The sequence below is a fragment of the Callorhinchus milii genome, unplaced genomic scaffold (genome assembly GCF_018977255.1).
Source record: "Callorhinchus milii isolate IMCB2004 unplaced genomic scaffold, IMCB_Cmil_1.0 Scaffold22, whole genome shotgun sequence".
Taxonomy (NCBI): domain Eukaryota; kingdom Metazoa; phylum Chordata; class Chondrichthyes; order Chimaeriformes; family Callorhinchidae; genus Callorhinchus; species Callorhinchus milii.
In genome coordinates this window covers 8,949,808-8,972,712 of record NW_024704763.1, presented here as the reverse complement: position 1 = coordinate 8,972,712, position 22,905 = coordinate 8,949,808, and the positions used below count along the sequence as shown (strand labels likewise).

At 46.4% G+C, this 22,905-nt stretch overlaps 1 protein-coding gene across 1 annotated transcript; it reads right to left on the bottom strand.

The window, feature by feature from the left end:
• Nucleotides 1-5,575: 5,575 nt before the first annotated feature.
• Nucleotides 5,576-22,626, bottom strand: LOC103189221 (semaphorin-7A-like). Its single transcript, XM_042343078.1, has 10 exons — nt 22,445-22,626; nt 16,207-16,337; nt 13,064-13,114; nt 12,540-12,638; nt 9,690-9,795; nt 9,126-9,233; nt 7,893-8,017; nt 7,048-7,226; nt 6,531-6,638; nt 5,576-5,677 (listed from the first exon to the last, which is right to left on the bottom strand). Exons 1-10 carry the CDS (start codon nt 22,539-22,541, stop codon nt 5,638-5,640), a joined length of 1,044 nt encoding a protein of 347 aa, XP_042199012.1. The 5' UTR covers nt 22,542-22,626; the 3' UTR covers nt 5,576-5,637.
• Between the last annotated feature and the right edge of the window lie 279 nt (nt 22,627-22,905).

Sequence of the window (22,905 nt, the reverse complement as noted above, 5' to 3'; positions counted from 1 at the left end):
AGAGTATACACTGCCTCGGTGAGTGGAGAGAGAGGCCAGGAGGTTGAGGCAGTCAGTGCAGGAAGAATGAGTAGGAAGAGTCTTCTTCATCTTTCGCTGAAGAAAATTGAGGCTGATCCAGGACTTGATGTCTGTCAGGCGGGCGGTCAAATCACCAGTGGACCTGGGATCAAGGGCAGAAGTAGAGGTAGATTTGGGTGACATCCACGGAGAGGTGACAATTGACCCTGTCTGCGCTTGTGTCACCAAGGGGCCCATTGTAGATGAGGAAAAGGAGCAGAGGGAGGGTAGCGCCCTGCAGCTGACTGTGTGATGGTGGGAGGTGAAGCCATTGGGGAAGCCAAACCAAAGATAACCACATGTTAGTCAGCTTCAAAAAGTATTTATTTATATTGCAAAACATAGAATCAAATGGGTAAAATATGAAAATCAATGATGTTTCCTTAACCTCAGACCCATTATTAGACAGTGATCCAGAGACCAAAGTGTTACTGACTGACCTGATGTAAGAGAACTGGTTTTACCAAACGCGGCAACCAATCTGCACCAAGAAAATGTCGCACAAACAGCCAAGAGAAGAACAACAGTTTATTCAAGGGATTGTTGGCATGGACACGAGGATAAACTCCCTTCTCTTTAACAACAGTGCCCATTGGATCATTAATGGTCACGGAGGTTCTTGGCTGTACACCTCATCCAAGAACAAACCACATCCATGTCTCTGGAAGGCAGCTGAGACCCTGAGCTCTGTGTCCCGAACTGGAGCTTGAACACCAATCTTCTGACCCAGAGGTGAGATGTGCTACTCACTTGGCTAAGCAATAAAAAAGCAAAAAAAAAGCAAAAAACAATAATAAATTGGTCATTTTCAATCTACGACTGTTTGTGGCACATTGCTGTGCGCAATTGGCTGCCGCATTTGCCCACAAATATACAGTCAATTCACTTTACAGTGTATTCTGTGAAGCGCTTTGGGACGTCCTCCCGACGTGAAAAGCGCTATATCAAATGCAAGGATTATTATTATTATTATTATTAAGCTGACACCTAGATTCAGCTGGATCCAAATTCTGTCCATGAGCTGTTACTGCAAAATGCTTCACATGAGGGAGGTTTGGAAAAACAAGACCCTTCTGTTTGCTTTGATGTCATCTCTCCAGAACAACCACTGTCCTACCATCATTGACTTCAAGATCCTCATTGTAGTGTTTAAATCCCTCCATTTTTGCCCCCACCCCATCTCTCTAACATTCTCTCTCCCCACAGCAGTACATCCTCCCCTCTACTGTGTCCGGCCTCCAGCACGTGCCCCGAATCCTCCGCTCCACCATCGGCAGCCGTGCCTTCAGCCACGATGCCCCGAAACTTTGGAACTCCCTCCATCAACCCCTTCACCTCGCCCCCCCCCCCTCCTTCCCCATCTTCAGATGGCGCCTTTTCGACCACAGCTTCCCCCTCCCCTTGGCTCAACCTTGGGCTCCACCATTGTTAAGCGCTCTGAGATGCTGCCCGGCGTGGAGGGCGCTATATAAATGCAAGCTGTTGTTGTCTTCCCATCACAGCTGCTTATTAAGTGAGTCCTGCCGTCAATGCTGTTTCAAACCGCTGGTAACAACTCGCCTGTCTTTGCACGAATGGTATTAGGTTAAATTTGTTAGAAAGCTATAGCGACAGAACAGCTTGTGACACGGAGACCCTGGGAGGAGGAGGCTGAATGGCATTTTCGTGGCAAGTGTTTTTCTTTCTGACCTTTGGTTGGAATCTTTGTTTTATGGAAGATAGAAATGTGCCAGGGTGTGAAGACCATGTCTTCAGTACAGAAGGAGTGTCACAACTAGAAGCAGAGGTGGGTACAGAGTGAGACTGCACCCAGATGAATGAGGAATAAAATAGGAAGCCAGAACTTGCTCCATTCCATTTTCCTTCGAAATACACTCGTACAAGCCATAATCAGGCTCAGAAAATCTCTCGATGAGGAGAAGACAATCATCACGAGTGGAGGAGCAGGGCAGCATCTGGTCTTTGTGTTTCCATGAATACTCGGCGTGATAGGAATACTTCCGGCACGGCAGGTACATGGGCGGTGGCTTGGTATCCAGGGAAATGTTGATTTGCTGTGTCTCTTTCCCCAATTCAGGTCCTTGTCTTGCAAAACCACGTTTCGCTAAGAGGAAAAATGCAGAACTCATTACTAAGCCGTACTTAACCCCTTGTGGAGTTACCCCCAGCACTCTGGGACGTCCTCCCAAAGTGAAAGGCGCTTTATAAATGCAATTTGTTGCATCAGGAAATGGGGGTTAAGCTTACTATAGCCTTGATGGCCATGCCAGGATAAATAATCCTGACGTTTCATACAGCACCTTTCCTGTCAGGAGGACATCTCATCGTGAATCACAGTGTTTACTGTGAAGTGTAGAGACTGCGTGTTTTGTAGCTGAACTAGACAGAGTGCACAGTAACATCCCATAAACCGAGTCAGTGACCAATTTTATCTGGAGGATCAGGTCACAATCTTCATGTTCAAGGCAACACCACAAAGAATGTGGGGTGGTGTGGGGGGGGGTGGGTTGAAGTGGATTTCATAGAATCATAAATATTTATAGTGCAGAATGAGGCCATTTGGCCCATCGAGTCTGTGCTGGCCCTCAGAGCAAGCTATCCATTTAATCCACACCCGGTCAAGCCTCTAACTTTCATACTCGCCTACCTCCCTCTTGAAACCCGCGCTTTAGCCTCAGGCATTCCTTCTCACTATAATAGACCCGAAAGGTAATGCAGACTTTTCAATGCAAAGAGCTTTAGAGCAAAGTGGTTCCAGACACGGGAGGGGGAATTGGGCTGATATGGGGTGTTCCTAGCAAGCTAAGTTCCGTGTTTATATTGGGGATATCCTGTAGCTCAGTGAATAGAGCACTCGGCTCGCAAACGAAAGTCCTAGGTTCTATTCCCAGCAGGGTGAAATGTTGGGCAGGTTTTAATACTCCACACTCTGTTTACCTTGCAGTAAGTAGGAACCCAGTTGTTAGTCGATTGGCGAATCGTTTTTCCGGGGATAATAATCCCTAAAAAAAAACCTGTCATCACACTGTCTAGATCCTGGCTGCATTTATTTATATTATTATAATTTATATTTATACTTATGCTTAACTCTCTGCGTTCCACCTGATAGCTCATTATTGAGCTTTTTTCCCTTGCAGTGCTGAGTTATCAGGAGTTTACTATACCTTGCCTTTAAGAACACTGACGAGCAAACTACACTCTAGTTTTTCACAGGTCTATTGGATTTGCATTTCCTGTTGTCCCACAGTTCCTCCTGTTATTTGTTGGTAGCCGTGGTACTCTATGCTTTACTGCACATGCCTTACTCCTTGTTTGGAATGGAATGCATTCTTTCAATCTCACCTTTAAATATCTGTTTCTCAAATAGCAGATTAATTTCAGTTTTATTGCATCTCTGGTGATTCCCATGTTGGAGATCTTGGATGAGGGCCCTGGAAAAGGATTTCACGTTTAAAGTCTGGGATGAGGCTATGCAGTAAGAACACATTCATCCCACATCACACAGTCACTTGTCAACAGAACGCTGGCCTTCCTAATCACATCCCATTGGAACTTCTAACTTGGCCATTTCTTTACAGAGGGCACAAGGCACAGCAGCTTTGTTTAAACACAGCGCAGACCCATTACAACGCCCTTCACTGTAGTCTCTTACAATGGCACTGTGCACCCCATTCACTGTGCTGGCCTGCTCGAAAACATGGTCATCTTCCTGGTCACCACCAACATCACGTCCTGCTTTGCACACCACAGGAAGTGATGGTGGTGGTGATCCAAAAGTCAGCCATTTGTACTTTTCGTACCTGAAATGGGCGGCTCACAGGGAGAGAGTTGGCTGACTGTGGGGTATAAACCCACAACCTTCTGACCCCGAAGCGGGAGTGTAACCAGCTGAGCCGGGCTGACCACTGAAAAGATTAGAAATCAGCGCTGACAATCACAAGGTTATCACTTACCCCTTCGGATCGAAAGTTTCACATTGCTTTCTGATTGAGTTCCACCCACAGTCAGGGTCTCGGGCCATGACACAATTTTCACAGGTGTTTGTGTGACGGAAACACTGCGGCATCGGAAACCGCTCTAGCTCCTCCGCAGAGTTGATGTACAGATGTTTCTAGAAAAAACGGAAAAGGCACAAGGTCAGTGCTGTTCCTCAGTGCTGAGAGGGTAAATATGATGCTGGTTGGGGTATTTATTACCAGATGGATGATTCTGGGCACGTTCGCCACTTACTGTTTGTGAATCGAGGAACATGGATAAGATCGGCCCCGGTTTGCTCAGAACTTTGATTTCTGATATAACGAAGGTCGATTCATTTATTTCCACCACTTTCTGGATTTTTCCGTTCTCTGCAGAGATCAAACAAGCGGTGATGTTACAGCAGTCTTAGCAAAGAAAGCGTTTGCATTCTTGTAGCGTTTTGCAAGTTGACAGTAATTACTGAACTGGTGTGACTGGTTTTGTAGGTAACATATATCCCAAGGTGATCTCCAAACACAAAAACAGCTTGCACATGTAGTACCTTTCACCTCGGCAGAATATTGGTCTCAAAGTGTATTACAGAGACAGGATGGGAGCCCGAGTACAGAGGCAGACGAGGTGGTCTTTGGGTGTGACATGCAAAAAAGCGCAAAGCAGAGGGTTTGGGGCACATGTTCTGAAAACATGGCCACCAATGGTGCAGCGGAGGGGTCAGAGACAAACAGAAGGCCTAAGCCAGGTGAGCGAAGGAGGCTTCTGGAGGAGTGGGGCATGAGATGGTCAGAGAGTCGGTGTCAGGGCATGAAGTGATTGAGTGTGAGTGAGGTGGTTAGTGCTCATTAAGAATGAGCTCTTCATGGATTTGTGTTAATCTGACAGAGTGGTTTTGTTATGGAGTTGATGACTGTGTGTTTCAATATGTTGTTGCAGATGGACAGCCCCTCACACCACTCGCACACAAAGAGGTGTGAGAATAGCAGTTTTGGAAAATCGTTCAGTACCTGTTGAGGCCGAGTCCTCAACAACATTAAAAGGGAATTGGTTTAAATGTTTAAAAAAATGTTTTATTTTAAAACATTATTTTATTTAAATAAGAGCAGAGTAATGGTATTAGAGTAAAGAGCTCCAGTAGGGGAGAGTAAAATAAGTAAATTCACGTACAGTCACTGTATTTTACAGTAAATCCTGTGAAGCGCTTTGAAATGTTCTGACATGAAAAATATATTATGCGCAATACCATTTCCATGCTTAAGAACCTCCAGACCAAATACTGAGAGTTTCACATACACATGGAAATCTCTGTGTTTGGAATGGAATGCACTCTCTCCCCAGCTCGCCAAACCCCAAAATTATACTGGCCCAGGATGGCGAGAGGCAAGGCTTGAGGACCCATTAATGTGTCAGTAAGACTATTTAGCCAAACGAGAGCCTGCCATGACCTACCTGTAGCCAGGTAGAGAACATGGGAGATCAGGCCAGCTTTCCCAACAATTCTGTCCACCACTATTTTCTTGAAGTAGTGCTGTTTGCTGATGATGATTGGTTTTCCTCCGATGGGGTTGATCGGCTGCTCCATCTCAGGGTGTCTACTTATGAAGATCAAGGTGTCACGTGGTACCCTCTGACTGTCAGCAACACACTGCAATATTTGTGCAAAAAGAAACAGGAGATTTAACCTTTATTTGTGCTATAAGTTGTCTTTGACTTTATCCACCTTTGGGAGAGAATCTCAATGCCCCATTCCTCTTTGATAAATCCTATTTAAAGACTGCCCAGTGAAGATTAACAGAATGCTAACGTTTGTAAAGCTTTAAACAGATGCTGTTTTCAGGAACTGATCATTTGCTGCCCTCCCCCTCTCTCTCTCTTTGGCATCACATGCAAACACAAAACAAGAAGATTTTTTAAGTAAAAACAGTCAACTGATTATCCTCCACATCAATGTCTCTGTTATATTCAGCGTCATACAGATAAGGGGGTTGGAATGAGAAGGACTGTAAACATTTCGGGTTGAAAATAAGTCAATAAACCCCAGCTCTGTTACCCTGGACAGACAGGGCATGTAACGTGGTGGTTAGCACGCTCGCCTTGCAAGTGAGGGGACCCAGGTTCAGTTTCCGGGCAGTGTGAAACCTTAGGCAAGTTTCCATAGTCCACACACCTCTGTTTACTCAGCAGTAAGTAGGAACCAAGTTGTTAGTCAATTGATGGATCACTTTTTCAGATTTCAAAAAATTATAATAATTTGGTCACTTAATTCACACTGTTCGTGGGACGCTGCTGTGCACAATTGGCGAAACATTTCACCCACAAAATAAACATACAGTTTACAGTATATTCTGTGAATTGGTTTGAGATGTCTCGAAGACGTGATAAGGCGTTACATCAAGTGCAAGGATTATTATTGCAGCAGAAGCTTGTCATTCACTTCCAAACAATCAGTGAACCTTAATTTGTGTGTTGTGAACAACTAGATTTGTGTCACTCCTTACCGTGCCAGGCCTATGGTCAGGAATTTTCCAGTGAAACCCTTGAAATTGGAATTCTTAAACACGTTCAAAATATCTCCTATGGAGTACACACAGACCGCTGTTGAATTCCTGAAAAAAGAGAAAATGAAATAATTTGTATGGAAACACATAATGAATTGAATTTCACAATTAGTTTGGATGAAGAAGGCCCTTTGGCCACCACCAGAACACCCCCCTATCATCCCCATCACAGCATCAAACTGCTTTTTAAATGTGTTCAGTGTCCTGGCCTCAACCATCCTTTCTAACCCTGTTCCAGTTTGTTAATTAGTGATTATTAGGTCTAGTGACTGTGTCTGTAGGCAAACGCAGCATATTTAACACCCCACATACAGCCAGAGGGGGGAATGCCTAATTGATTTGGGAGGAAGGGGGAGGTGACCGTAAGCACGATCAAAAAGGAAGGTCTTTTACCTTTAGATTGAAACTTTAGACTAAAAGTTGGAACGAGGGTGTTCTGCAGCTCTGGTGTACTCACCATCTGTTGGAAAATATACCATAGACTCGGGTCTCGCTGGACATATTAGATTTATCAATGGAAACGTCTTCCACCCGGTTGAAATGCAGGTTCTGGGAGGGCAGACTGCACACCAGCCTTGCCTTCAGAAAGGTCGTCCATTTATTGAACAAGTCAGATTCGGGACCCCCTTTGTCAGCCTATGAGTAAAGAGATCAGACTGTAATAGCAATACAGAACAATAATAGTTGCCATCTGATAGACCTCATTCACATTAAATTGGTGTCAGTGTGCGTCACTGCCCAAAACAGTTAATTCTGCTGCACTGGGACAGCAGAACAAGAGGACACAGGTTCAGGTCTGCAGAGGGCAATTGCAAGATGATCAACTGGAAGTACTTATTTACTCAGAGTGCAGTAATGATTGTATCGGGGTTGTCGGGAAGGGTGGTTGAGGCCAGGACGCTGGGACTCATTTAAAAAGCGGCTTGATCACATCATCACATCATCTTGTGGTCTCTACCATCAGAAACGACAAGCGAAACAGATGGCTCTCAGAGAGGCAGCAAAGACATGATAATAATAATCCTTGATTGTGGTATAGCGCCTTATCACATCAGAAGGATGTCTCAAAGCGCTTCACAGGAATTACTGTGAAATGAAGTGACTGTATTTGTATGCAAACTGGCAGCACAATTGCATACAGCAATGTCCAATAAACAGCCACGAAATAAAAGGCCTTTTTTAAAAAAAAAATTTCAAAGATTTTGGCCAGGACACTGGGAGAGAGAAATTCCTTTCTCTTGATGGTCTGAATGGCCTCCTTGTGAGCTGTAAATGTTGATGGTTCAAACCGGCCTTACACACCTTGCACACTCGTGCAATCCGGGATATCCAGGGGTCAACCTCCCAGTTCTTTGTTCCCACACGCTTCTCCCGGAAGAACATGAAAATCAGGTCATCCAATGGCACAAAATTGGTAAAGATGGGCTCTAAACGAGAGGATACAAGATCACACGTCACTGAAGAGTGACCCAGATGGCAGAGAGCCCAATGTCCAAACAACTAGCCTTGGCCCAATGTGGATATGGAAACAGTGCAGATAATTGGACATCAAACAAAATGACATTGACTACAATGTTAACTAAAGTCCTCCCATCAGGACTTACACCATCATTATAGTAGCACACTGTGCCAGCCTTTCTCACTGACGTGATCTCTCTCTGTCTCACTCTCTCTAACTTGCTTTCTCTTTTTCTTTTTTGTTTGTCTGTCTGTCGGTTTGTTTTGGAAATGGAACAGCATGATTTGGTTATTTTCTCTTCCTCTTTCACAGAAGACAGCTGATCAAAGAGAACAGATCAACATGTGGGAAATAACCAACCCCAACCTCCAGATCATTTCTGAAGTGATTTAATAGTGCTGTGATGGAAATGTGGTCTATAATGGACACAGAATGATTCAGAAACTGCTCGACACCTGGTCAAAGGGAAATGATCGGCAGGTCTTCCCAGGCTGAACGATTCAACAATACACATGACAAAAATGAGTAGGAAGCCAAGCAAAGGGGGTGGGGGGATGATGTTTTTAGGCAGAATTTAACAGGAGGCAGGCGGGAATGCGGACTTTGGGGCTGAGGTGAACTATCCCCAAGGTGACATTTTTTGGCAACAGAATGTCAGAATCGAGCGCATCCTCTGTGACAGTTCCTGAGCCAGGCAGGTCAGGTACTCCAGAGCACTGCTGATCTCAGCACATCAGCAATGTTGGATGCTAATTAATAAACAAGGACCAATTGACCAATGGAAGGAGATCAGGAGGGAGAGAACAGCAGGAAGCAGAGCGAACTGAGTAGAAGGTGTTGAGTGTGACTGTTGGATTGTGTAACTGGAGACCAAAAATTAAAGAGTGTTCTACACATTGTTGAAAACGTAAAAGCAGGACTTAGAAGGGCAAACCAGTCACTGGGGGCAGGGAATCCTCCCATTGAGCTCCAGTTAACCCTGCAAGTCAAAGCCCTGACAGGTGAGGAGAGCAACAATCCTCAAACGTCAAGTAAAGAAAGAGGATCCTAAACATTTATTAACATTTCATTCTCACCCTGTATCCACTTGTCCTGAGTCCGCACCCACTTTTTGTCTTTATATCCTTGAAAAACGATTTGGTCACCATTTCTATAGAGAGGAGCTGCTGAATAGAGTCTTTGGTCTGTATTGGAACATAATAATCAGACAACAACTTCAACAGCAGCAACATGTTGTTTATTCACGTCTCAATGGAGGTTGATGCTGAACCAGGGAGACAGGAAGTAACTGTAATTCTCTACCCCCTCCTCGCTCCCTCCCTTCCCTTCCCTCACCCTGACCATTTCCCCCTGCTCGGGTCCTGACCCAACTGTACAGCGCCTTGGGATGTCCTCCTGACGTGAAAGGCGCTCTATAAATGGAATCTTGTTGTTGTTGAATCTTGTTGTAGAAGATCCTCAGGTGAGATCTGAAGGCAGGCAAAGAGGAAGCAAGGTGTAGGAATTAGGCAGAGAGTTCCAGAGACTTGGCTGCCTACTGATGGTGGAGCGAAGGAGACAAGGGAAGGGTTTGGGTAGAGGAGTTGGATGTGAACATCAATTTTACCCAGAAACAAGATGTGAATTGGACCTAGACTTACCCTCATACAGTGAAGTGGTCCTCTGTTTAGGGGTGTGCCCAGAAACACCTCTCCCAAGAGGTGTATTAATCTCACTGATAACCACACTCAATTTCCCATCATTGCCCTAATAGGACAGAAACAAGTGATTAGTGTTAGAAAGGTGACTTGTTTTACTTGTTTTATTGCTCGTTGCTCAGTCAGCTCTTGAACCTCAGAAAGGGGACACATTCTCTTACTCGGCTGAAAAATCCTGATGTACAATGTCATAATTTCACCTGCAAAAACAGTCACTACACTACAGTAAACCTTGTGAAGCGTTTTGAGATTGGAAAAGCATCATGCAAATTGCTAGGAGTGCATTGCATTTTCAGAGGTGCCGTTCTTCAGACGAGACATTAACCTGAGGTCCCACCTGTGCCTTTGCAGGTGGACATTAAAGACCCAAAGACATTATTTGGAAACCAGACGGGAGTTTCTGCCTATGTCGTGGTCAACAACAACTGTTTGTGGGACGTTGCTGTGTGAAAATTATCTGCTGCGTCTGCCTACAAATACACGGTCATGACATTTTACAGTGAATCTGTGAAATCCTTTGAGACGTCCTCCTGATGTGAAAGATGTACAAAAGATTATTTTTATTTTGTGTAATTAGCACCAGACGGAATTCCAGAGAATGGAGCAGCATTCACCCACTAATAACAAAGCTTGTATTTGATACAGCGCCTTATCACGCGCTCAAGACGTCTCAAAGTGCTTCAAAGGATTTTACTGTAAAGTGATGTGACATTTTAATAATTATTCATTAATATTGATATTATTTATGAAATATATCCTTTATATTGGATAAAGCAGTAAGTGCCGCAAAAGGAATTGCGACTTGGCCAAGATGCTCCAGAATCTCGGATCCAATGTTCTCTAGGTGACCTATTTTGTCACAAGCTGTGGAAGGCTGCTCAAAAGTTATCCATATCTCTCTCGGGCAAAGCAGCCTGATCAAGGTCACTAGCAGCTTGAAAAGGATGGGTGCTTCATTCTCTGTGACTAGGGGAGGCCGAGATAGAAACACAGTAAAGAAAGATGTTACTTTGGAATAGTTGAAGTCATGACAGAGGGTCAGCACACTTCCCATTAGAATCAATATCGATTTGACTGTTTCTATGGTCTCAGTTTTAAGAATATTTATATAACTTAGTAAACTGGATTATTACACCACCGTATTGGTTGTCTCCATCCGAACCTCTTACGGCACAATCAAAAAAGAAGGTCTTTAGGTGGGATTTGAAAGTGGGGAGGGAGGGGGCAAGGCCGAGTGATTGAGGGACAGAGTTCTAGAATTTCGGGGTGTAGTGGCTGAAGGCATGGGCAGCAATGCTGGAGTGGAGGGGCGAGGGAGAAACAGGAAGCCGGAGTCAACCGAGTGGAGGCAAAAGGTGAGTGGGAGCAAATAGATTGCATAGGTAGGGCGGTGTCAGGGCATGAAAGGATATGATCTGAAAACGAGTGAGACGATCTTGAGCGTGAGGGAGAGCCTGGGGAGGTTGAGAAGTTCATACCCGCAGGAGAGAAGACGTTGATGGGAGACAAAGAGTATGGCTTCCGTCTTGCCTACATTTCCTGTAGCTCAGTGGTTAGAGCACTCGCCTCGCAAGCGAGAGACGTGGGTTCGATTCCTGGCAGGGCAGTGCGAAATCTTGAGCAAGTTTCCTTAATCCACATGCCTGATAATAATCCCTCAAGAAAAAAAACAATAATAATTTGAACTCAATCCACGATTGTTTGTGGGACACTGCTGCGGGCAATTGGCTGCTGCGTTTCGTCCTAAATTATACAGTCAATTCACAATTTGTGAAAAGTGCTGTAACAAATTCAAGGATTATCATTATTATTGCCTGAGGTAGAGTGGAGAAAATGACTGTGGAAAAATCGCCGTCACAACAGCAAACTATAAAGCTGCAGAACACTCAGATTAATATTCTCACTATTCATAAAGCGTCTTTCTGGTTGGGAGGACGTACTCAAAGCCTTTGCTGTAATTTGCAGTCCCTTTGCGTTTTGGAGGCAACATCAGCACCTCCTTCTGGTACACAACAATGTCCCACAAACAGCCATGAAGTGAATTACTCAGGATTATTGACCAGGACACTGGGATAAACTATCCGACATGGGCAATAAAGACTCTGTGGCTTTACACTTTGGTTTAACACTGTGATCCGAAGGACGGCACCTCTGACAAAGCAGTGTACCTCCAGCACTACCCTGGAGTATCAGCCTAGACTGTGAGCATTGGGCATGAAGTCCTAACACAACCTACTGACACAGAGACTGGAGTACCACCAGCATTCACTTCATGGCTGTTTCTAGGACGTGGCTGTGTATAAACTGTCTGCTCTGCATGGACCCTGTGCTCCAGGGCTCCAGGATGGAGATGGGTGGAGTCAATAGTGATTGATTGACAACAGACTCCAGCCATTCACAAGCGGCTTTTAGCTGTCAATCAGTGAGGGGGCGGAGGAACAGGGAGAAACAAGGGAGGGAATGGGAGGAGTCAAATCACGATTGATTGACACCTGGACCTCTTGTGATTGGCTGGAGTGCCCATCCATCCACAAGTGGCTGCAAGGCTGTCAATCACCTTGGAGCCACCTCTAATTGGTCTGCATTCCGTCCAATGGGAATGGCAATGGGAGGGAGGCGGTGCCGTCACTGCTCCTCCTCTGGTGGGAAGAAATAATGGAACTTTGGTTAAGCTCGGACACTGCTTGAGCTGAACACAGCAGCCGGCCCTGATGTGTCCGGTTTAATCGCTTCCACTGTATTTCAATGCTTGTTACTTCAATGCATGTTACTGTTTGTGGAACGTCTACTTACGAGATGCCAGCACCGGGGAATCTGAGCATTGGTGCCACACACAAGTATCTTGTTTTCATCCAATCTTTGCAAAACAGTGATGAAATTTTGACAGTAGTCCTGGAAACAAACAGATGCCAACAATGTTAAACTGCTAAACAGAAGAGAGACAACAGCTTAGATTTATACCTTTGCCTACAAAATACAGTCACTACAGTCACTAGTGAAACACATGGAGACTTCCTCCCAACATGAGAAGCGCTGTCTCAAATACAAGGATTATTATTATGCATACAAATCAATCTTAACCAGGCTGAGAAGCAACAAATACCAAGGATTTGCACAAGAACAGATTAAAATTGGTCCCAAATAATTCGAGACCAGCCAAAGTTATTGCAAACTTCAGTAAACAAAATGGTCCAACCCTCCAATCACTCCAAATAGCTCGTGAAAAATACATTCTTTCCAGAGGCTGCCTGAAATACTATTTGAGATTTTAAGTCTTGCGCACAGAATAGTCTGCAGAGTTCAGGATCATAACTCACCAGTTGGTCTTTATTGCAATCATCAATGGCCTTTTGATCAACCACTGGAATCTGAAAGATAAAGAAAGAACAATTATAATCCTGGACAACAATGATGCTGTTGAGCTAATTCACTTCCATATAGAAGCTGACAATTCTTCTGTAGCTCAGATAAATGTATGCAAAATAGGATATTTAGCTTGTAGTTGAGGGCCTATGCTCGAGGCCAACACTCAGTGCAGTGTTGGGGGAGTGCTGCGTTAATGAGAGGTGCCGTCCTTGAGTTGAGACATTAAATCGAGGTCCTGTCTGTGCCGGTTGAGGGAGATGCTAAAAGATCTAATGCTATTCGAAAAGAGAAGGGAGTTTCTCCCTGTGTTCTGGCGAGGAATGTCGCAAATAAAATCAGTCGTTCACGTCACGGCTGTTTGTGGGATATGACTCTGCGCAAATCGCCTGTTGCAGCGTTCACCTACAAATACACACGGTCACTGCACTTAACAGTGAGTCCTGTGAAACACTTTCAGATGCCCTCCCGATGTGAAAGGTACTACACCAAATACAAAGATTATTTATTTATGGTCATTCTAATTCAACAGTTTTGTGTCATTTCTGACAGTCATAACAGCCACAACCAACTCGTCAGCGTGGCCCCAGATATCCTCATGTTGACAAAGGTGACCTGAGGGAAACAGATGTCTCTCCTCCGCGGCAGTGACCTTGACTGGTTCAGATCGTACTGCTCACACCACCTGCACTTTATCTCCTCAAAATGCTTCTCCCCGGACATGCGGCGTTCCTCAAGCCTCTGTCCTTGGTCCCCTCTCCTTCACTATCTATATGCTCTCCAGACACGGGGTCAACTTCCACATGTATGTGGATGAAACCCAACTCTACCTCTCTACCTCCACCCTTGACTCCAGGACCCACTGCTGTCCTGACAGAATGTCTGTCAGACGTCAAGTCCTGGATGAGAGCGAACTTTCATCACTTGAAAGTCAACAAGATCGAGGCTCCTGATTGGCTCCCGTCAGCACCTCCTCACCTCAGGCACTGACAGCATCACCCTCCATGGGGCTCACTCCCCCTCACTGAGCCAGTCCCGAACCTTGTTTGACCCTCAACTATCCTTTCTATCCTACATCTGTGCCATGACCCGCTCTGCCTTCTCCCACCTTTGTAACGTTGCCCGCGCCGACACTGTCTCACACCACAGGCCGCCAAAACCCTCATACATGCCTTCAATATATCGAGGCTCGACTCTGCAAATTCATTGCTTGTCGACCTCCCCAACTCCTCCCTCCAAAGGCTGCAGATCATCCAGAACTCTGCAGCCCGTGTCCTCTCCCGCACCAGGCTCCGTGACCCTATCACCCCCATCCTCGCCCAACTCCACTGGCTTCCCATTACACAGAGGATACAGTTCAAGATCCTGGTCCTAACCTTCAAAGGCCTCCAGGGTCTTGTTCCGCCCTACCTTTGCGACCTCCTAACCCCCTACCAACCCGCCCGCTCCCTCCGCTCAGCCGGCTCCGGCTGCTCCATGTCCCCGACCCACCCGCCCCACCATTGGCAGGAGAGCCTTCAGCCACTCTGCCCCCAACCTCTGGAATTCCATTCCCCAATCACTCCGCCTCACCCCCTCCTTCAAGTCCCACCTAATGACCCTCCTCTTCCACCATGCCATCGGCACCCCCCTTCCCCTCCCCTCCCTTCTCCCCCCTGACCCCATCTCGGGTCTAAAATGGTGTACACTGTCCAGCGCCTTGGGACGTCCTCCTGACGTGAAAGGCGCTATACACATGTAACTTGTTGTTGTCATTGCTGCTGCATTTACCTCCATGGAATAACCCAGCACAGAATGAGGCCATTTGACCGAAGTGGTCTGTGCCTACACTACATGTGCATTCTATATACATTTAATGCTACATAAATATTTAGCGTATATTGTGCAGCATTTCTAATTCATTTTGTTCAATAAAAAGCATTTTAAGATAAATGCTGTGGAAATGTACAGAAAATGTTGCGAATTGGAGTTCTCAGTTCTCAGAAATACTGAAGCAAATTATAGTCAGGACACAGGAAACAGCTTGGCCTCTGGTTCACACACAGGGACAGAGAGCACAAAAGCAAAGCAACCATGGCTCGGTTTGTACAGGACATTGGTTAGACCACAAGTCAAGTACTGCAGCCAGTTTTGAGCACCTCACTTCAGGAAAATGTTAAGCCTTTGGAGGGCTGCAGAGGAGGATTACGAGGATGATTCCAGGGATGAGATTATACTGAGGAGAGATTGCAGAGGTTGAGTCTGTTTTCATTGGAGCAGAGAAGGTTGATGGGGACCTGATAGAGATACACATAATGCTGGGGGTTGACAGGGTGAATAGGGAGAAGCTATTTCCACTGGTCGGGGAGTCAGTGACTAGAGATCACAGATAAGCAATAGTCACAGGAGGAGTGAAAGGAGAGTTTAGGACAGTATTTCACTCAGAGAGTTGTTGAGCTGTGGAACCCCTACCAAGTAAGGTGGGCGAGGCAGAGGCCAATGTGGGTTTGAAGAGGGAAGTAAACAGGTATACGAAGGGGTGTGGGGACAGGACGGGCAGTGGGATTGAATGAACACCTTGCTCTGACCCTGGTGCAGCTCAATGGGCTGAATGATCTCTTTCTGTGCTGTAAATAGTGCAAATGAAAAGGAAAATACAAAAAATAAAACATAGTCAGCTACAGGGATGTGGAGATAGGGCAGATAAATTAGACTGAATTAATTATTTAAAGAGCAGCAGACACATTTGTGGAGTCCTGTAGCTCAGTGTTAGAGAGCGAGAGACCTGAGTTCAAACCCAGGCAGAGGGCGAAACCTTGGGCAAGTTTCCTTATTCCACACAGAGCCTAATAATAATCCCTCCAAAACCAACAACAATAATAAATTGGTCATTTTCAATCTACGACTGTTTGTGGGACATTGCTGTGTGCAATTGGCTGCCGCGTTCGCCCACAAATATACAGTCAATTGACTTTACAGTGTGTTCTGTGAAGCGCTTTTGGACGTCCTCCCGACGTGAAAAGCGCTATATCAAATACAAGCATTATTATTATTATAAATGCTGTTCTGTGCTGTAAATTGCTAGCATTCTATGGTTTACTATTAAATTCTATTGTACCATATCTTCCGAAGAATTCACAATGTTTATCTTGTAAACGACATTTGTTCCACCAATGTAAACGGTATTTCCTTCATGAAGAGTTACAGCATAATCTTCACGTCCAAATTTGACCCGGTCGTGTTTGTGATCTGTAAGAAGCAACACGGCTGATTAGCGATCACCACGAGGGGTGAAAAAGGAACACTAATTTAAGTGGAATAAGATCATAATAATGATGATGTCTATGATGCTTCAGCAGTTTGGGGTTTATTCTGGGGCAGATTGTGCAGTCATCAACATTGCAAAAGTATCACTGGCCCTCACCCCCACACACGCACAAACACTTACATACAAATCCACACACACACTCACACACATGCACATAGGGGTGGTGATAATAATAATAATAATTCTTGCATTTGAAATAGCGCTTCACGTCTTCCAGATGTCTCAAAGTGCAAAATCAGTATGATCAATAAATGAATGGCCAAAATTAATAGATTAATTCATTATCAGCAAATGAATGGGCAATGAGTAAGGTAATCTCAGTCATCAGCCTAATGTCATTTCCTCATTACACATACGTGTAGACAGGTGTATTACAATGAAAACCAAGCCCCTCATCTTTCCATATGAAGCATTTTGGTCCAATTTTCTTAGATGTGTCAGACCTATGTGGTAACCTGTGTTGAAACACGGAATGAGGTTGAGGAGGTCTTGAAACAGATTGTGTGATCAAAACTGTGATGTCAATGAAAAGTCATTCAGTTCATGATTTTACTGCAAATTTAAGCAACAACCCTGATGAAATTGAGGAAGTTCAGTGAGGAACACACTGTGTGTCAATGTGTACAGGAATGTTCTCAATGTAACTGTGTCACAGTTATGTGGTGTTCTCCATAATCAGACAACTTCAAGCAGAGAACCACAGTAAACTCCAGATAACTCATCACTCCAATGGAAAAGAGCTCAGTGACGAGTTATCAGGAGAAGCGCGTACGACATAGGTATAAGCACATCAATAAATGTAGCCGGGATATTGACAGTGTGATGTCTTAAGTGGGAGTGACAAGTTAAGCAGGGTTGAATTATCAAGAGTTTACAAAAGGTAGTGGAGATTGATGCCGAGTCAGAGGGAGGGTCTTCAGACGCGATCTGAAGACGGGCAGAGAGGGGTCAAGGTGGAGGGATTGAGGCCGGGAGATTCCCATCCTCCCTGTACCAAAATTAATACATTAATATTTCAGTGCTCAGCAAACCCGACCTGCTTCATGTCCCCCGCGCTCTCTGCCCCACCATTGACGGCTAGGCTTTCAGCCATTCTACCCCCGCTTTGGAAATTCCATCCTAGGGTCCTTCTGACACGCTGCCCCCACACCCCCACCCACGCGCCCGCATTTCACTGCAAGACTCAAAACGTACCTCTATGACTACGCGTTGGGTCATCATTCCCCCCACCCCCTCGGCTCCCACCCCACCCGGCTTTGTGATTACGCTTTGAGACATCCTTCCGACATGAAAGGCTCCGGATTAATGTATATTGTATTGTAATTTTATACCAAAACATTTTGAATGCTCTTTTCAAATAGAGACCAAAATTTATGTGAAGCGCCACATTGTCAGAGTCTTCAGATGAGACGTTTAACCATCTGTGCTGTTTGGGTGGATGCCATCCTTATCAATAATAATAATCCTTGTATTTTATATAGAGTCTTAACACATCGTTGAGACGTCTCAAAGCGCTTCACAGAATATATTGTAAAATGGATTGACTGTGTATTTTGGGGCCAAAATACAGCAACCAGTTGCACACAGCGGCGTCCCACAAACAGTCATGGATTGAGTGACCATATTTTTTGAGTGATTATTACCCCCGGAGAGCGATCCACCAATGGAATCCAAGCCGGATCCTCTCGCTTGCCAGGCACAGTATAGGACATTCATTTATTAAAACCCTCTCCCACATCCCCATCCCCTTCCCTGTTCCCGACTCCCACACACCAGCCAAAGATAATGATAATAATCAAAGTGCTTCCTTCACAGGATACACTTTAAAGTGTAATGACTGTGTATTTTGTGAGCGAACGCGGTAGCCAGTTTGCACAGGCAATGTCCCAGAAACAGCCATAGAGTGAGTCACCTATTTTATTGGCCAGGATTATTGGACATCAGGCGGAATATACATCGGTTACAGCACTAATTGTTCCATCAGGTTACAGTAGTTACTGTAGAACCTTGTATATGAACCTCTCCAACTCTCTTTATGGCTCTTTCTTACTGTTTTACTTTTACTCAGTCGTTCTCGCTCACACTCTGATGCTCTAAACTGCTCTTCCTTTTCTATATTTTCCCTTTGCTCTCTCTGACCCTGCGGTGTTTGTATGTGTATATAAAGGATATGAACTGTTAGCTTTGAACTGTGGTAAAATGTATTTGTGACTTCTCTGCTATCTGCACATTTTAACAACCTCACAATGTGCACAAGGCAGCGATATCTTGCAGCCTGAGATACATAATACATTTGGACATTGACACGTTTACACAGCGCTCTTCATGCTGCTCAGCATCTTGCAGTGTTTACCGACAGCGTGGCTTAATGCCGAGCCGGGGGATGGGGGTGGGGAAGGTGATTCTGGGCACAGATGAGAAGGAAAGTCTTCAGGTGCGGGTAAAAAGGAGCGTGATGGAGACACTGAGGCAGAGAGTTACAGAATGGTGGGGTGGGGGGTTGATAGAATAGCTGTCGATGGTGATATTCTCTATAAAACCCACCAACTGTCATCTGCACATTGCGTACCTGTGATTTAATAATCTTTGCTTTCATAAAGCGCCTTATCACATCTTTGAGATGTTCTCAAAGCGCTTCACCGGATTTACTGTAAATTGACTATATATTTTTCAGGCAAAACTCGGCAGCCAATTGCACACAGCAGGGTCCCACAAACATTCGTGGACTGAAATAACCAATTTATTCGTTTTATTTTTTTTGAAGGGTTTATTACCCCCAGAAATCAATTGATGAACAACCGTGTTCCTGCTTGCTGCCAGGTAAACAGGCATGTGGAGTAAGGAAACTTGCCCAACATTTCGCCCTGCCCGGGAATCAACCCAGGATCTCGCTTGTGAGGCGAGTGGTCTAACCACTGAGCTGCAGCCCTGAGCTACAGCTCTAAGGATTTCTCTGCTCTCTGCATATTCCAACACTCACAATCTGCACAAGCAGTGATGTCTTTCAGCCTCGTTTGGAGGGATTGAGGCCGGGAGATTCCCATCCTCCCTGTACCAAAATGAATACATTAATATTTCAGTGCTCAGCAAACCCCGACCTGCTTCATGTCCCCCGCGCTCTCTGCCCCACCATTGACTGCTAGGCTTTCAGCCATTCTGGATAGGAGAACTGTATAAGTCCAGGGGTGAGTGGATTCCTCCAGTAAGAAAAATGACCATGAAGACGACAAAGATGTTATTAGGTACTGCAGGAAAGGAAGGATTAGTTCCACTGATTACCAAAGAGGGTCGAGTCTGTACGGGGATGAGAAGTCACCTGTCCTTCAAGAAAGGACGGAAACTAGAAGAGTTATCTGGTGTACTGGGCATGGAGGAGTTGGTTCCCGTGTGTCAGGGATTGGAGGTGGGCAAGGCGGTGATAGATAAGTTGATTGGCTGACAAAAAGATGAAGTCAGCACGTCAGCTATTGATGTAATCAGAGTATTATTACTGCAGAGTTTTAATACCACTCAAGGATCGAGTAGTGCAGCTCTTAAGGCAGCACAAATATAGGCTATCGATTGGAATTACTTAGCGCAGCTGCGAGGCCACAACTCATTCCAGGACCTTGGACAGGAAGGGGAGGTTGGAGATGGGCCGGAGATTGATAGCTGCGACGCATCAAGGGAGGGTTTTTTCAAGGTGGGAGTGATGGTGGCAGTTTTTAAGGGAATGGGAACAGAGCCACAGGAGAGGGACAGGTTGACTATGTATGTGATATGTGGGGCAGGAGGTGGAGCTGGGAGATAAGGAGTGGAGTGGGGATGGGGTCAAGGGAGCAGGTGGTGGGTTTCAGGGATAGGATAAGTTTGGTGACAGAGGGTGGGGAAACGGGTACGAAAGTGTGTAGGGGAGGATGGGTAGGAGTCGGAGTGTGGGAGGGAGGGGGTGGGGGTGGGTGGATGTTGGAGGGGAAGTGACCGCAGAGCGAATTCGCTTGATTTTGGATTCAAGGAAATCCAGCATCTCCTCGCAGTGAAGGGTGGAGGAGATGACCTGCGTGGGGTGGCGGGGGGGACGGAGGAGTCGGGATGTGGTAGAAAACAGTAACCTGGGGTTGTCCTTCGCCTCCAGGATTATCCTGGAGTAGAAGGACGACTTGGCACCAATGACATCCTGAACGTCTGTGATCAGGGCTCCCTCTGCCTCCTCATCCTCCTCAACCTATTGGCAGCATTCGATTCTGTCGACCACGCTATCCTCCTCCACAGCTTGTCCTCCCACCTCAACCTTCAAGGCCCTGTCCTTGAGTGGTTTAGGTCGTACCTCTCCCACCATCTTCATTTTGTTTCCATGAATTGCTTTTCCTCCACCCCCCACACTGTCTCATGTGGTGTCTCTCAGGGCTCTGTCCTCGGTCCCTTCCTCTTCACCCTCTATAGGCTCCCCCTGTGGTGACATCATCCGCAGACATGGGATTAACTTCCAACTCTACCTTTCCTCCTCTACCCTCAACTCCACGACCACCGATGTCCTGACAGCTGCCTGTCTGACATCGAGTCCTGAACGAGAGACAACTTTCTTCAGCTCAACGTGTGCAAAACTGAGGCCCTCCTGATTGGCTCACGTCAGCGCCTCCGCACCTCAGGCGCTGACAGCATCAGCATCCAAGGCCGCACTCTCCACCTCTCAAAGCCATCAGGAACCTTGGGGTTCTGTTCGACCCTGAGCTGTCCTTTCTCCCTCATATCCGCACCACAACTGGCACCGCCTTCCATCACCTCCAGAACATCGCCAGACTATGGCACTACCTCACCCCTCACGCGGCTGAAACTCTGGTCCACGCCTTCATCACCTCAAGGCTGGACTATGGGAACTCTCTCCTCGTCGGCCTTCCCGGCCCTCCCTCCACACTACAGGTCATTCAGAACTCTGCAGCTCGTGTACTGTCCCGCGCCAGACACCGCGCCCACATCACTCCCACCCTCGTCCTCGCCCTCGCCCTCGCCCTCGCCCGCCTCCACTGGCTCCCCATCCCTCAGAGGATTGAATTCAAGATCCTCATCCTCACCTACATGGCCATTCACGGCCTCGCTCCCTCCTACCTCTCCGACCTACTATCCCCCTACCTACCTGCCCGTACCCTCCATTCCTCTGGCTCCGGTCTGCTCCACATCCCCCTCCCCAACCGCCCTACCATCGGTGGCCGGGCCTTCAGCCTGTCAGCCCCGAGGCTCTGGAACTCTATCCCCCAGTGCCTTCGCCGCTTCCTCCCTTTCCTCCTTCAAGGCCGGTCTCAAGACCTTTCTCTTTGACCTTCAGCCTTCAGCTCCCCTCTCGACTCTCTACCCCCTCCTCGCTCCCTCCCTTCCCTCCCCTCACCCTGACCATTTCCCCCCAATGCTCGGGTCCTGACCCAACTGTACAGCGCCTTGGGACGTCCTCCCGACGTGAAAGGCGCTCTATAAATGGAATCTTGTTGTTGTTGTTGTTGTTGTCAATTTCACCTGAATGTCGCGTTAAACAGAGAGAATCCCGAGAGAGAGTGTAACCCACACACAGCTCCTGCACTACAGCAAACACAGCCACTGATGATAGATTCACAACAACAAACAGAGGGTCAAATTGCCTCTCTCTCTCTCACTATTTCTCTCTCACACACGATTTACATATATTTACATATATACACTTAGACACACTCACTATCTCTCACACTCTCGCTCTCTCTATTTCTCTCACTCACACACTCTCATGATATATATATATCACTCTCACTCTCTCTCTCACGATATATATTTCTCCCTCTCACTCTCTCTCACTCACTCTCTCTCTCTCCCTCTCACACTCTCTCTCTCACACACACTCTCTCTCTCTCCCTCCTCTCTCTCTCTCCTCTCTCCCCCCTCTCTCTCTCTCCCCCCCCACCCCTCTCTCACGCACTATCTCTATCTTTCCCCCTCTCTCCCCCCCCCCCCCCCCCTCTCTCTCCCTCTCTCTGTGCAGTCCTCACCACTCTCTGTTGTTAAGGACAGGATCTCAGTCTCTTACCTGTCAGATCCCACCTGAGTCGGGCTGAGGAAGCGGCTGAGGAAGCGGCTGAGCTGCATTGCCAGAATATCCCGAGGAGAACGAGGGGAATGACCATGATGAAGCTGTGAGCAGACGGGCTCTGACACAGTGAGAGATAGGAGTTTAATAAGTCCTTTCTCCGCCCCCAACACACACCCACAGCAGCAACTGTCTAAGTTTCGCCCACAGTAACTTTAATCAGTGGGAAGCAATGTGACCTCTGAGTCAGGAGTTTGTGGGTTCAAGCCCCACATCAGGAACCACATAGTCTAAGCTGACACCCCAACACAGCACTGGGGGCGTCGCATTGTCAGAGATGTCGTCCTTCTGACGAGGTCCCGTCTGTCTGTTCAGGTGGAGATAAAGATCCCAAGTCATTATTCCGAAAGAAAAGCTGTTTGGGGGATGTTGCTTTGTGCAAATTGGCTGCTGTGTTTCGC